Below are 15234 nucleotides of genomic sequence, written 5' to 3'. Positions count from 1 at the left end.
AACCCCTAACCTACTTTCTGTCTCCATGGATGAGCCTATTCTGGACATTTCATATAAATAAACTTTCGTGTGTGGTTTTTTCTAATGTAGCATAATTTTTCAAGTCTCACCCATGAATCAGTACTTCATTTCTTTTTATGGCCAAATAATATTCCATTGTCTGGATATACCATATTTTCTTAATCTGTTCTTCGGTTAATGAATATTTGTATTATTTCTATTTAATTAATTAAACTTTATGTAACCACATGTGACTAGTAGCTCCAGTAGTCTGAAGCACAAAAAAGGTCAGAACCCCCTGGAACAGGCTTTGTATATGACTTCGCTCTATCATCCCATCTCAGAAGGACACTCCAAATCTGTTCTGGAGTGGTAAGTGCAGACAGAATTCACCCCTGACTCTGCACAACACCTCCCTGCCCACCCCAGATCTGGACCCCTCAGGAAAGCTTGGCTCCAGATGTAGCAAAGGATGGGCACTAAGGAAGCAGAGTCAAGATGAGGGAGAGCCCCACAGAGTTTGTCCAGCTGCAACTTTTAGGAAGTGAGGAGTAGGGGATGGAACCCCTTTCTTTGCTGCCATCTTCAATAGCTGTCCCCTTCTGACCCCAGATTCAGGAAAGCGAGCATATCAAGGTGGAAAACAGCGAGAATGGCAGCAAGCTCACCATCCTGGCCGCCCGCCAGGAACACTGCGGCTGCTACACACTGATGGTGGAGAACAAGCTGGGCAGCCGACAGGCCCAGGTCAACCTCACCGTTGTGGGTGAGTCTGGGGATGGGCAGACTGGAGGGCAAGGGACAGGGAAAGTCTCAGGGCTTCCTCACCCAGGGGTCTGCTCCTTCCACACCCATTCTGTCTGCCCACAGCCTTGTTCTCCTGCATCCCTTCTGCTCCCACACTATTGCTGCATTTCATGCTGGTGGTGGATTCCAGACCTGCCACCCTCCCCCCACAGCATTTCCTCTTCCATGGACCCCCTCCTGGCTTCTCTTTCTTTCTAGCCTTTAGAGACCCTAAGCTCCACTACTCCAGGCCCTCTCCTGCTAGCACCTGTAAGTCCCTCTCCTTCTAGGTCGTCCTCCCAATTGCCTTTCTCCTGCTCTTCCCCCAGTCGCCTTGCAAATCTTCACCTTGAATCAGTGCTGCCTTCAGACTTCACTGCTCCTAAACCTGATTTGGGGATCCTATCCAAAGATCACATCAACCCACAGACTGGACTCTGCCAAGGTCCAGGCTCAGCACAGGCATCCATGCTAGTCAGTGCACTCTTCCACTGTCTGTGATCGCTTATCATCCAGCAGGCTTCGGCATCCAGCTTCTCTGAAATGAGAGGCATCAGGCTCAACTTGGTAGCTCTCCGCCTGTGGATGTCTCTTTAGCTGTCCCCATGCTGACTCCGCCTCCAGGCTCAGTGTGGCCCACCTTTCTGCCACCTTAGACTGTTCCTGCCCTCTGACTCCAGTCTCTGACCTCAGGCTCCACTCCCCACCTTCTCTCTTGTCTTCAGTGTCTCTTCCTTTCTTCCATAAATGTTGCTGGTGTTCTCCCATCTTAGCCAAAGACACAGGCATGGAGAGATATCTTGTTTCCCTCTGGCCACGCTGCCATCTCTTTGTCTCTTGCTCTTTGTCTTCTGCTTCTTCACCTCACCTCCCTGCAGGCCACCCCACACCTTCTTGGTCTGTTGGGACTGCCCTTCTGAGGTCACCATGACCTCCTAATCCTAAATCCACTCCCTTTCTCTGTTCTTATACCTCCTGGTATTGAGTGGAGTCTGCCTCCAGAATGATCTCACATTCACTCTTTCCTCTCCATCCAAATCACTTGTTTTTCATGCCCTGCTCAACTCTCTTCTGAAGTATCAAGCTGGCTCTCTAGCTGGTCTTCTGCTGTCAGTGGCACTAGGATGGCGGAGGACGGGGCAGGTGCAGGGGCAGACAGATGGCGAGTAGGCTGTGACCTTGTGCATTTGTGGGCATCATGTGTGGCGTGTGAAAGCCTTTGACTTGATATTTATTTACCTGACACAGCTTTTCTTTTGTTTCCTTAGGCCAGGGGAACTGGCCAGTGTACTAAGAGGTTGGGAAAAGAGGTTTCTCTTCTGTAAAAGGCAGGGGGAGGGCCTCCCCGGTGGCGCAGCGGTAGAGCGCTGGGTTGCGAAGCTACCCGCAGCCTCTGCGGCGCCGGTTCAATCCCCGGCTTCTCCCCGGCCACCGGTGGAGGGTCCCACATGGCGCGCAGACATCTCCTGCCGCCCGCTGCTCCCCTTAGCAGTGTACTTCGGTCCTTCTGCCTGCTCTGCTCTCCGCTCTGGCTCTGGTGAATTCTCTCACCCTCCCGCGCTTCTGACTGTACCCAGTGCATGTATAAACAAAAAAAAAAAAAAAGGCAGGGGGAACCCTTTGCTCACTCTTTCTCTCTGTAGTGACACTGATGCTAATTTCCATCAGTTCCCCTGAGGAGTCAGGAGCATTAGGAAGGCTGTCTTATCAGTGCTAGTGGTCCGCTTTGCTTTTACATCTAGACCCGCATCTGAAATACTGATTTGGCTCCACAGCCAAGCCCTGGTTTCCAGTTCTCCTTTGTATTCTCTCTGACCTGCCCCTGCTTGGAGAATTTGGGGTGCACTCCATTGCACTGCCTTTTTGTGACTCGTGCCCCCCCACCCTCCTGCTCTGGCCAGTGCCCGTGCAGTGCCCACACACTCCCTCCCCACCACTACTGCATGGGCTGCAGTTCTAGCCTTTTATGGTTTAGTTTCTCATTCTCTCGGCCAGTGCTGACAGGGCCATTGGCGTGGCTGCCCGCCAGCTGGCAGGAGCAGCATGTTAAATGCCGTCCTGGGAGGAGAATGGAATGGAGGGGAACGGGCTTTCTGTCTGCCTCCCCCACTTAGAGCTAAGAATAGAATTGCTCAATAAACTGAGGACTTGCATTGATGGCTACAGCAAAGCCACATTCATTCAAAGCCTGTGGATTTAGAGTTAGTCCAAAGTAAACCTGGATTAAGCCCAGCTTTACCTGTGCATCTCTAGGGACATCTGTGCATTATCTGATTAGGGTTTATTAAGTAGATGTAAAATGTAAATGATGAAGCAGGAATTGTTTGGCCTGCTCCAGACAGTTTGCAAGCACTTTGGAGACATCCACTTACCGGTCAGCTAACAAAGGCCAATCTGATAGGCTTTTACTTGTTAGCAGTAAACCGCTCTTACTCTGTGTTCTTTAAAGTCCCCTTTCTTTTCTGCTAGTCTGTGACTCCTATTTTTCAAACGGGTACTAAGAAATGGCCGTTCCCTCCATGAGTAAACAAATGATGTTCAGATATTTTGGAAGCTTATTATTACCATATTTTAAAAGGCAGCCCAGGGATTATGTCTCAGAGAGCCATAGCCTTGGCCGGGGGTGATGCCTGTGCCTCTTGCTGCAGCCGGGGCTGAGGATGGGGCTGCCTCTCAGGCAGAAGAGAGTAGCTCAAGCCAGATGCTTCCTTCTTACAGTAACTTGTCCAGCACAAAAAAAAAAACGGCTCTCCTCATACCTTTAAAAAACAAAGTGGAAAGAACCTGAACTACCCCAAAATCCCCAAATACTATCTGAGCCTGGAATTTGCATGATTTTTATGGCAAGAGATTTCCCTTTGTAATGTTTAGCTTAGACATAAGCAAGATGCGTTCTTGATCTTACTCTGCCTGATAACCTAGAAAATAACACACCCTGGAGTAAGGGTCTGGAGGTTTTTGGAATCTTCTCCTGGCTCTGCCACTGATTAACTGAGTATCCTTATCAAGTCAGGAGCCTTAACCTCCTAGCTTCCAAGGGTTGAGGGTCTGGTAGGCAGCTCCGGGGGACCCTTTCAGCCACTGCTATTACCTAAAAGCCTCAGGCAGCTACTGAGGTCTATAAAGGGTGGTCCCAGTGAGGGTGGTCCCAGCCAGGCATGTCCAGAACTCAAGGGTTGTGACTCTAGTGAGAAGCTTTAGAGATGAGGTGAGAGCTTCCATTTTCCCAGGAGTGAGAAAATTTGCTGAACAGAAAATCCTGGAGCTGGTGCCGTCAGAGACCCTTCTCTTAGACTCAGCATTTCCCACTCTGTCGTTCAAGTCTCCAGGGAACCATGGGAGAATTCTGAGGAAGCTTGGAGCTGGGGCCCCTAGACACTGAGCCCGCCTCTGCTTTACCAGTCCATGCCCAAGCTAAGTGCCTCTATGGCTTTAGCATGGAGCAAAGGCTCTTGGGAGCCCTGTTCTGAAGGCATCTGTTCTGATGGGGTTCACCCCTGGATAGCCCAGCCTCTGTGTGGGGCTCTGTGGGTGGAAAGAACAGAGAGCCTCAGGTGCAGCCCATAGTCTAGGGCTGGCATGGGGGTGAGGGCAACAAGGGGCTTCCAGTGTCTTAAAACTTCAATTTTGGGTCTGTTCTGAACACCTTTGTTTGGTACCCACTTCCTTAAGAGCACTGAAGTATTATTTGGAATTCAAGTTTCCTTCCCCAAATTCTGCACCTTTTCTTGTGGTACAAGGGGTGACGTTGTCCTGGTGTCAGTTCTTTTCTGTCCTTCAGCCAAGAGACATCTGTAACAGGGTAGGGTACAAATAGTACCTCTTCCACACTACCCATTTCTCAAAGTTTTCTTTTCTTGACCAAAGCAGAGGAGAGGAAATCAGTCAGTGAAGTGTTTCTGCTTTGGTTATATAAACCTACACGACTCTAAACGTGTCCGATGAGATGCTGTCCAGGCAGTTTTCTCTGAGGGAAGCAGCGAGTCTGTCTTTCATCCCTCTCTAGGTTTTTTTTACTTCCCTAGCTGGGTCTTGAAAAGACTTGAACCACTTGCCGCTAAGAGAGTTTAGAGTAATAAACATCTTCTCCAACACCAGAAATATTTCTGGAAAGACTAATATATCTTTCCGAACAGTTTTTCTAAGAGAATATATTAAACAATCAGTGAAAGTGGTTCCATTCTCTAGAGTGACTGCCGACCGACTCTGGAAAGTGGCTCTGTGATGATCCCAGTGGTCCAGGGCGAGGTCAGGCCTTGCTTGGAGGGGGTGGACAATTTCCGGGCAGTACACTGTAGGCTGAAACATAAAAGCAGCAGGACTTGGGGAGGGATGAGAGTGTGTGGATGTGCATGCATAAGCACACATACACACAGGAGAATGTGTTCTTCTCCCCCTGTGCACAGGATTATTTGCAGGAATTCTCTTTGGCCTTCTCGCCCTGCTGACAGGTAGGAGGACAGGAATCAAGTACTTTGCCTGAGACTTACAAAATTCCTACAAATAGGTACATATTGGCAGTATTTTCTAGGTGAAAAAAGACAAACAAACTTGTCCTTAGAAGTTATGGAATTTGCTAAAGTTCACATAGCTTATAAGTTCATATGGCTTAGAAAGCACAGTTTTTACTGCTAGTTTGAGTAGCTGTGCACCTCAGACTGCCTTGTGGGCATGAAGGGTGACTGATTATCTATAACTAAACCAACCACCTACAGAAACTAAATCTGAAAAATAAAAGAATTTGACTGAGATGAGCAAGTGACAAAATCAGCAAAATTCAAGAACCTCATTAAAGCATTGACTGGTGTGATTTATATAGCGTTGCTGGTTCTTAGCATTGCTGTTCTGTGTGGGATGGTGGCCAAAGGGGCTGCGTCTTATTTGTGTCCTCAGATCATTTTCCGGCCCTTAGTCAGGGGTGGTTGTGATTTGCTCTTGTGGTTTGCTTCTGAAATTCTTTATTATATTGTATACCAGACCTAAGAGGGCAAAAGAGGTACAATATGAGTAACTTTTTATTATACTATAAAGTTAGAAATAAGCTCTTTCAATAATGACAACAGTAATGGTTACTCAAGCCAGCCACATTTCTAAATATCTTTCCACAACAACCTTGTGGTCCAAGTGCTATAATTATCCACATTTACAGATGAGGAAACCAAGGCACAGAGAGATTAACAAGTAGCAAATTGAGACCCAGCCATGTTCAAACCCAGATTTGCGTGTTACACTGCATTGCCGGCATTTCCCTAGTCCCAGAAAAAGTGGAGACTGCCCCCTGGTCATGTCACAGGTCACTGGCCTCGGGCCCAAAGACAACACACACACACACACACACACAAGCACACACTGAACTCTCTCTCAAAACATATTTTTGATGAGAAGCAGTCCACGCCTTCTGAGCAGCTTCCTAAATCTGTTTACTCTGAGGAATATGTTTATGAGTTGGGCAAAGTACAGGAAATCATGACTTGTAGACTGGAAAACTAGCCAAAAAAAAAGTTTTTTCAAGCAAATATGTATTCGGGGGCTGTCCCTATATGAGGGTTTGGGCATGGATGTGCCCATGTGAATGAGGGTAAAAGCCAGGACCCAGGATGTTGGCTTGGATTCTCTCAACTTCTCCAAAAACAGAGATAACTTAAAAACTTTTTTTTTGGTGAAATTCTCAAGCGTTTCGGTGACATTGTGTACTTCTCTTTTCCCAGACAAGCCAGATCCGCCAGCCGGCACACCTTGCGCCTCTGACATCCGGAGCTCCTCCCTGACGCTGTCTTGGTACGGCTCCTCGTATGATGGGGGCAGTGCTGTCCAGTCCTACAGTGTCGAGATCTGGGACTCAGTGAACAAGTCGTGGAAGGAACTAGCCACGTGCCGCAGCACGTCATTTAATGTCCAGGACCTGCTGCCCGACCTCGAGTACAAATTCCGTGTGCGGGCAATCAATGTGTATGGAACCAGTGAGCCGAGTCAGGAGTCGGAACTTACAACAGTTGGAGAGAAACCAGAAGGTAGGCTGCTCTCGCTTCATTACTGACTTGAAATAAATGTACATGAATTACTTATGTGTGTACTAAGGGGAACCTGGAGGAACTAAGGAAATGGCTATGATGACTGGGAAAGTCTTTTGGGATCTTGATTTCCAAGGTTGTGATACTGCCGTACTAGAAAAGAAGGACATGTGATCTTTCAAAACACTTAAGCCAGCAATTCTGGCACACTGCCCCCAGGGGGTGGTGGTGTGTAATCAGGAGCATGGTCTCCAGGACAGGAACTGAGGTTCCCCCTTCTTCTCTCCTCCCTCCTTTCTATGTGAACAATCAGTGTCAGGTTCTTGGAACACAAAGACAGATAAGAGAGAAGCTTAAAATCTAGCTAGGAAGATAGGCATCTGTGTAGAGACAGCTAGCTAAAGAGATGGAATTATCTTAGTACAGCAGTATAAAGGAAGAGCAAGGACACATGCAGACAGATGAATAATTCTACCATGGAGGTTGAGGAAGCCTTCCTGGAGGAAGTGACACTTTCATTGAGTCCTGGTAAAAGGAATAGGATTTCAAGAGGCAAGGAAGTAAAGAAGAGGCATTCCAAACAGAGGAAGCAGCGTGAGCAAAGGTACAACATAATGGAAATGCAAGCCATTTTCAAAAGCTTATGTGTGGCTAAGGCATATACTGTAAGGCAGAACAGGAGGAAGCAACACTGAATTGGCAGATTAGGTAAAATTATGAAGTTGACCAATGAATTTCAGGCAGGGGATTGCTGTGACTGGATCTAATTTTTTTTTTCTAACAGGAATGGAGGGAAGAGAAGAGGCTTGCTTGTCAAGTGTAGCCTGGCCAGCACCCTGGGGTCCTGAGAGTCTCGACAGACTCTCAGCTCCCCATTCCCTCAATCCCTTCTGACCATTGATTTTAACATGATCCAACCCTGGGGCCCAACCTCTTCGAATTAGTGAGCATATGAAAATTTGAGATGTTCTGGAGTAGAGGAGGGCCCTGAGGCTGGAGACAGCCAGGTACCAGTGGGATACCCATGGCAATCACCCAGGAAAATCAGGGCAAGAACATGAACTAAAGCTTCAGGAGGTAGACCTGACCATTCTTGATGACTTTGGGTAAGGAGTTGAGGGGAAAGGTTAGAAGAGTTTAAAGTGACTCCCAGTTCCTACTCAAATAACTAATGCAAGTTCAATCTCCATTTGGAGGTTTGTGACTGACCGATGGCAGTTAGCACATACATGCTGACTATATTGGAAACACTTTACCTGCATCATTTCCTTCATCTTCATAACTCAATGAAGTACATACTGTTATGACCCCATTGTTCAGATAGGGGAAATGAGGCTTAGTGGGGTGAAGCTGCTTGCCTAAGGTTACCATTTGCAATGGTGAGTTGAAGCTTGAACTCAGAGCTGTCTGCCCCAACACCTGTGCACCTTTGGTTAGATTAAGGGTGCAATAAGACTGCCTCCGAGCTTCCTGACTCGGGTGCCTTGGTGGTTAGAAGGCAGGGATTTGGGGGAAGGTTGGAGTTCTGGTTTCAGACCTGCTGAGTTGTTGTGTGTGAGGGAGCTCCCCAGGGAGTCATCTTCAGACTGTTGAACTGTTGTGTCTGGAGCACAGGTGAAAGACTTATGCTAGAGCTACGGATTTGGGACCCTTCACTACTTTGTGGATTATTGATGGACATCAGACAAGTTGATGATAGAGAAAATCAATATTGATAGGGAAACAAAAGAGCCTCTGAGACCAGAAGAAAGGACTGAAAGGGGAGAAAACCCAGAAGAGGCTGGAGTCATGTTGCAGGAATCTAAGGAGTGAGTTGCAAAGAAGACTCAGTGAGCTAAATAAAGATGAAGAGATGAGGACTAGGAAAGATCTCTGGATTTAGCCCTTGGATATGTAGTGACCTTTGAGAGCAGACTATAGAGTTTCCAAAGGGTAGAAAATGGCTGCCCAGGAGTTAAAGAATAAATAGAAGGAAAAACCAGGGGTAGAATATATTGTTTCATGAAGTTTCACGTGAAGAGAAGGGAAAACGTGCTATGAGTTTAAGATAGAGAAAAGATTAGGGCAGAGCGGAAGGTGAGGGACACCAAGAGGACAAGCTCTTGGAGAGAGGAGGGCTTCCAGGTGAGAGGTGGGAGAAGATGGTGGGCGATTAAGAACAGAGGGTTGGACAGGCACAGTTCTTGACAGCACCACCAGGGAGGCATCGTGAGTATGGAAACATCGCAATCGCATACCCCTCTTTTAGTTTTATAAAGTAGATATAAAATAGACAGTCAAACCTCACACTCTAATTGAATGAGGATTCCAGAAAGAAAGTTAGGAGGATGCCAATGGAAAACACAAATTTGCAATGTTGCTGGTGCAGCACTGTCTTGGGGCCCTCACCCACGGAACCTTAGAAATACAGGAGAGCAGGTCTTGAGAGTTTCAGTGCACGTGGAGGTGTGGCTCGTGCCCTCCCACCCCCAGCTCGGGCCTCCGCATTCATGGCACTCCCGGCCACTGCCACTCACACAAGTCTGGGGTAATAGAGCCGCTGTTGCTTCCCTGCGACATGAGCAGAGTGGGGACGCGGGGCAGGAGCCATGCGGCTCTGGACAGGTGGCCTCTCTCTCCTTCCCTGTAGCCCGTTGAACCCATCCAGACTCCCCTCTGAAGGCCCCTCCTGTCTGGGAGCCAACAAAGGGAAATGTTGACATTGTCTGCAATCCCAAGGAAGGGTCCAGGCTGCCCGAGACTTCCAGGGTGGATGCTGCTCCCACCCCCAACCCACCTGGATTATCTATGGGGAGGAAGGGTACAATAGTTGGCAAGCTTTAAGCCTGAGGGGCAGACGAGGGGGCAGGATTCCAAGCTCAGATGCTTGTTAGAAGCCTGGGTAGGTTATCTCCCTCTACTTTGAAAGGGACAGGGCTCTCAGGGAAGCGGGTTGTGTGTTCACACACGTGAGGATGTGTGTAGAAGGAGGGTCCTTTCTCTGGAGCCAGTGGGGTGTGGTGGTCATCAAAAAGTCAGTGCTGATTAACTCCCTCCACGAAGCCAGCTCTCCACCAGAGCTCAGCCAGGAAGGTTCTTACCTTCCCTACCACCATTGCCACCTACCTCTCCTACCTCTCCCTCAGCAACTTAGTTTCCAGCCTCATCCTGACTTGTCAGTTCCATCCCTGCTAGCACCCCAGCCTTGTCTCTACTGGTGAACCCACTGTGTCCTGGGCCCCTCCTGTGTTCCAGGCACTTCCCGGGGGATACAGTGGAGGACAAACACAGAGGTCTCTACTCTGCTCCAGTGGGCCCCTTAAGCCAAAGCCAACCTTCAGGCTAGGTCCCTATCCTGACAGCTCCCCTCCCCATCTTTCCAAACCTGAGGACATGGACCCACTCCCTCCCATCCCAGCCAGGCCTTGAACTCCATTCCCACCTAGTCCTGCTCTAACTCTTAATCTCTATATCCTGGTTCCTGATTTTAATTTGTTCTACTCTATATAGTTTCTAACAAACTGCTGTGATGGAGGCTTCGTGCAGAATTAGGAATTCCTTGCAATTACAAAGCAGTTAGAGACAGAAACTAAAGGGCCCAAGATTAGCAGTTCACCCTATGCTGGGCTGCCTGCAGGGTCTCTGAGGCCCTATCTGGGGCTGGGGTGCCCTCTAGTGCTCACTGAATGCACAGCAGCCCTCGGTCCATGGTCTGACTAGACATGAGCTATGTCAGGGCCCAAGGGGTCCTCTCCCAGCGCCACTCTAGAGGCGAGACTCGTGTTTGCAGAAACATCAGAACCATCTTCCAAATGGTTCTTCCACTTAGCTCTTGGATTGCATAGCTCTCTGAATAGAAGATTTTTTAAATGCTTCTTTGAAATCCCCCCTACTGCCATTTAGTGCCTTCTTTAGTGGTCACCTGTTTTATCACTTTCACTGTTCTGCGTGAGGAGCTGTGGCCTTCCCTCGCGCCATCCCTGCTACTCCCCTAGTGGTCATCCCCCTCTCCAAAACACAATGCAGGCAGGACGAGAAAGAAAGGGAAGAAGGGCAACATATCAGCCTGGAACCTTGGTCCAAGTTTCACACACAGGAAGGGTTGCACGTAACAGAGAGTTAAAAAGAGGATCACGAATTCCCTAAGTGATCTGGATTCACAACCATAGGATCAAGAACGAATTCTGCATTTTAACTAAGAAGCGAGGCAGGAGGAGAGAGGTGGGGTGGTGTCTGTGAGGAAGGCAAGGGCACTGGGCCAGTTCTGGAATTGCATGCCCTCTTCAGTGCTAACTAACTGAAAATGGCCCTGCTGCCGGGTCGTTGGGAAGCCCCTCGTGGGCTCACAGGCTGCTACTGCTCTAAGATGCAGCCCAAGAACATCAGCCTTCCCTTTTTTCTCTCCCCTGCTGTTCTGAACATTGACTTCTTGTCCGCCGTACCAGGAAAACATGGCATGGGAACAAGAAGATAAGGGACGCCTCAGTGGGTCAGACCATTGTCTCGGATGGGGGCACCTGGGTCAGGGGGATGGGGCCTCCTTGCCAGCAATTATCATCATTATAAAAATAATAACAATAATTTTGTCTCTAACACCCAGTTCAGTGACTGGCATCCGTAGGTCCTCAATTAATGATTGCTGAATTGACTTGAATCTCTTGCTTCCCTTAAATGTTTGCTGAATTAACTTAAACATCTCTTGGGTCTACATACTGTTCCTGTGGTACCCCTTAATATGTGAGTTCTCTATGCCCATAGTCTTCCTCCTTTGTGAGGTATCATACTAAATCATTCTCTCAAACAGTGGCATGCATTAGTTCATGAAATCCACAACCCTCAGGCCAGGCGACTATGATTTTTTTAGTCATGGCTGCTTTAGACTTGTTTCCCAACTGGAGAGGCCGATTTTTTTCTGTTCATCTTCACATGGCAACCCCCTCTTTTGATGACCCTCCTGCCCCCTCCAGCACCATCACGGCTCTGACTGCCAGGGCCTCCCAGAGCAGGTGACCCCATTGTCTGCCAAAGACAGAGCAGCGATGCCATTGGTGGCTGGTGCACATCTCCCAGATGATGACCAGAACAGGAGGTTGAGCAACTTGCTTGGCTTTTAACTTATTCCCCCAGGGCTCATCACCCCAAATGCTGAGTAAGTTCTGCCTGACACGTGACCCCACACCTGCCCTCCAGCTACAGTGCCGCAGGCACATGCTGCCTCTGCAACTCTCACACACCCCTCTTAGCTCTAAGATATAGACAACTTGGAATGTCTGGGTTAGGTTTGCATCCAAGCAATATCTGTGCAACGCCACCATTCGTCTATGAGTACCCATTTACTGCATCCTTTTGTATTTTCCGATGCAGTTTCCTTTCACTGACAAAATGTTCCTCTCTTATCAGTTATGTTTAGTTTCTAAAACTAAACTTAGTCAACAGCGTTTTGAAAACTCTAAACAAATCATAGCCTCTCTTACTCCCAGTCACATGCTTTACCTCCCTTAAAATTGTTATTCAGCAAGAGGTGCTGATTTTGTATGGGAACCATGTTACTTTTTCTCAGATTACTTATGTTTCAGTCATTCATTCCCCTAAGCTAGACTCACTGTATACAAGCTGTCCCTTCTCCCTGGCCCACACCTTCTTCACAAACATTCAGCTTGCAAAGCGCTGCAAAGCTCAGCACTCACACTCTATCCCTCTGCCCTTTCTGCTCTTCCTCCTAGGAGATTCCCCCTTCCTTCCTCAGCCTGCTCTGCTGAGAGCATCAGTAAATCACACTCCCTTCTCTCTCTCTCTGTCTCTCTCTCTTTCTCACACACACACACACATACACATACACGCATGCACACACGCGTGCGCACGCACGCGCTTTTAAAATTCTTTTCCCCTCTGATTTCTCTCATCATTGTTCTATCTTTTCAGAAGCCTTCCCTTCATTCCATTTGTCTTCAAGCTCATGCAATTCACAAAGCACCACCTCTAGAGCTATCCCCAAAACCCAGAAATCACTTCCTTTCACATATGAGTAAACAGGCCCATAAAGGGAAAGGCACTTAGCCAAGGTCAAGAAGTCATCAGCCCTGTGCGGAGAAACCTATGCTAGAGCAAAGGAAAGCCTGGAGTTCTGAAGTGGCTGTGTCCTGGGGACACCTGCCTGTTCCCTCACGCCCCCACTCACTCCTGACTCATCTGCGTGAGGAGCCAGCGCAGCCTGAGTATGTCCCTCCTCGCAGTACCACAGAGACACCTGTTGTGTGACGTTACCCACCCCATCATTGTGGTCCATCATTTCCTTGAGGACACAGCTCAAGGCCTGCTTAGTTTGAGGATGACCACTCTGACTGTATGGTTGCCCCATTCTGCATCACCTCCATTCCGTATTAAGTCTGTACAGTGACCTCACGCATTAATCACATGACTGCTGGAATGGATATTTCACCTAGAGTTGACCCTTGGGCAACATGAGCTTGAACTCCCAGGGTTACATGCACTTTTTTCTCTCCATGGGTTCTATATTATATTCATGAATTCAACGAGCCATGGCTGTCGGTCAATTGAATTCTCAGATGTAGAATCCATGGGTCCAGCAGGCCAATTGCAAGTTACAGGTGGATCTTTGACTGTATTACAGGCCAGTGCCCCTAATAACCCCTGCCTTGTTCAAGGATCAGCTGTACATGTTTTTGCTTCTGAGAGAACTTGCCTCTGTGTATTTTGTTTTGTATTCCCCCCAAAACTAACAAGATACTTGGTACACTACTGGAATTCCATTTTGAAAAATTTATAAGTGAATAAATGGACTATACCTAGAAGCAATGACAAGTTGCTGACTTTCAAGCCAGAGCAGAGAGTGAGTCATTACAGTTGTCTGTAACTTCTGGGAGTCAGTCTGGGAGAGAAGTGGGGAAGGGTGTGTCTAGGGAACCACGGGGTAGAGAGGACGCAATGGAGGTGGCAGCTGGTGGAGCTGAGAAGCCAGTGCCCATCAGTGTACACACAGGCCTGCTGTGGCACAGATGGACCAACCTCACTGCAGTGCCCAGATCTCTGGGCCCTGTGGTCTCGTGCCTGGGAAGGCTGAGGCCTGGCAAAGCCCCCACATGTTGTGCTCTCAGTGGGCTGTTAGTGCTAATCTCATCTTCTCTGTCCCTGTTTGTTTCCTCCAGAGCTAAAGGATGAAGTGGAGGAAGTGTCAGATGATGGTGAGTGTTAGCAAGCTGTCCTGGGGGTCTCAAAGGCTGGAGGGGGGTGACCGAGGAGTCTGATGACTCACAGTCACCCCAACTCCCATCCTGCAGATGAGAAAGAACCTGAGGTCGATTACCGGACGGTGACAGTCAACACCGAACAAAAGGTGTCAGACTTCTATGACATCGAGGAGCGACTAGGATCGTAAGTAGACTGGATTGCACCCTCCAGTCCCCCAGGGTAAGGGAGGTGCAAATCCCACAGCATTTTCCTGTCTTTTCCCAGGTTCTGACATTTCCTCAGACTGTTTCCTACAGAATCAGGAGGGACTGACCTCAGCACCCCACAAAAGAATTCCCCACCCATGCTCACTTAGCAACTGCTCGCGCCAACTGACCCAATTCTGGGACAGCCTTGAGGGAGTCCTTCCCTCTCTGTGCCTTATTCTCCCCACATGACCAAACCAAGCTCCTGGTCTGGGTCAGAGTGACTTTAGGCTCCCTGCCATTTGGTCCACAGAGGCAGGGCCCCGTCAGTGTACACCTTCTGCTGTGCTAGCGCCTGTGTGTCAGCCGCCCTTTGGCACCTCAGCACTCACTGTGAACTCTTTGGCTCCTCCTGGGGTGTGAAGGATGCGGTGGGTTCAGACCCCAGCCCTGAGCCCATGTCACAGCCAAGCTCTCTGCTTCCACTAACTTTCTCCCTTGAGTAGTATAGCAGATGGGAGAAAAAGGCACAGACCTCAGCGTTCATGCCCAGTGGGTTCCTGGGAACTAAAGGAATAATGCCAACCTCATAACAGCTCTGTGAACAGAGCCTGCTCTTCGGTGAGCCTTGTGTCAGAGGGACAAAGCTCTCCTCAATCCATAGCGGGACGTTGAGTCCTTCCTGAGCTGACTCTGAAGGTCAGCGCTGGGCAGTGGAGGGGAAGGAAGACAACCACTCATTATCTGTCTTAGCTTCCAGGAGGACTTCTTCAACTGAACTTCATGGGTCCTTCTGTGAGGAAGGAGAGAGAAGCCAATCAGCCAGGATTGAGGCATCATCCCAGGGAGATGAGGGTCTGGAGAAACAGTAAGACCAGACAGTGCTGGGGGACGCAGGCAGACACAGGCTGGAGTTGACAAGTGATGGAAAAAGTATTTGTCAGTATCAGAAATGTGCTTCATTCATCTAGAGCACAGCACAGATTTTATCAGTGCAGGTCCAGAGCAATGATATTCTAAGTTTTATTGCATATGGTCTCTGCAACTACTATTCTGCTATTGAA

General features: G+C 48.6%; 1 protein-coding gene across 6 annotated transcripts in view; it reads left to right on the top strand.

Annotated features, from left to right (window-relative positions):
• MYLK (myosin light chain kinase) overlaps window positions 1-15234 on the top strand; it is a gene marked incomplete at both ends in the record, with an annotated part of 170417 nt that overhangs the window by 127825 nt on the left and 27358 nt on the right. For all 6 annotated transcript variants that reach the window (XM_084232504.1, XM_084232500.1, XM_084232503.1 and 3 more), the window contains 4 exons: window positions 613-766; window positions 6495-6797; window positions 13943-13978; window positions 14075-14168. In XM_084232504.1, coding sequence (XP_084088630.1) covers window positions 613-766; window positions 6495-6797; window positions 13943-13978; window positions 14075-14168 — 587 coding nt within the window. The remainder of the gene's footprint in view (window positions 1-612; window positions 767-6494; window positions 6798-13942; window positions 13979-14074; window positions 14169-15234) is intronic.

Source organism: Talpa europaea, assembly GCF_964194135.1.
Source record: "Talpa europaea genome assembly, chromosome: 4".
Classification (NCBI taxonomy): domain Eukaryota; kingdom Metazoa; phylum Chordata; class Mammalia; order Eulipotyphla; family Talpidae; genus Talpa; species Talpa europaea.
Note: the sequence above shows the minus strand (reverse complement) of the source record. Positions and strands in the feature narration are given on the sequence as shown.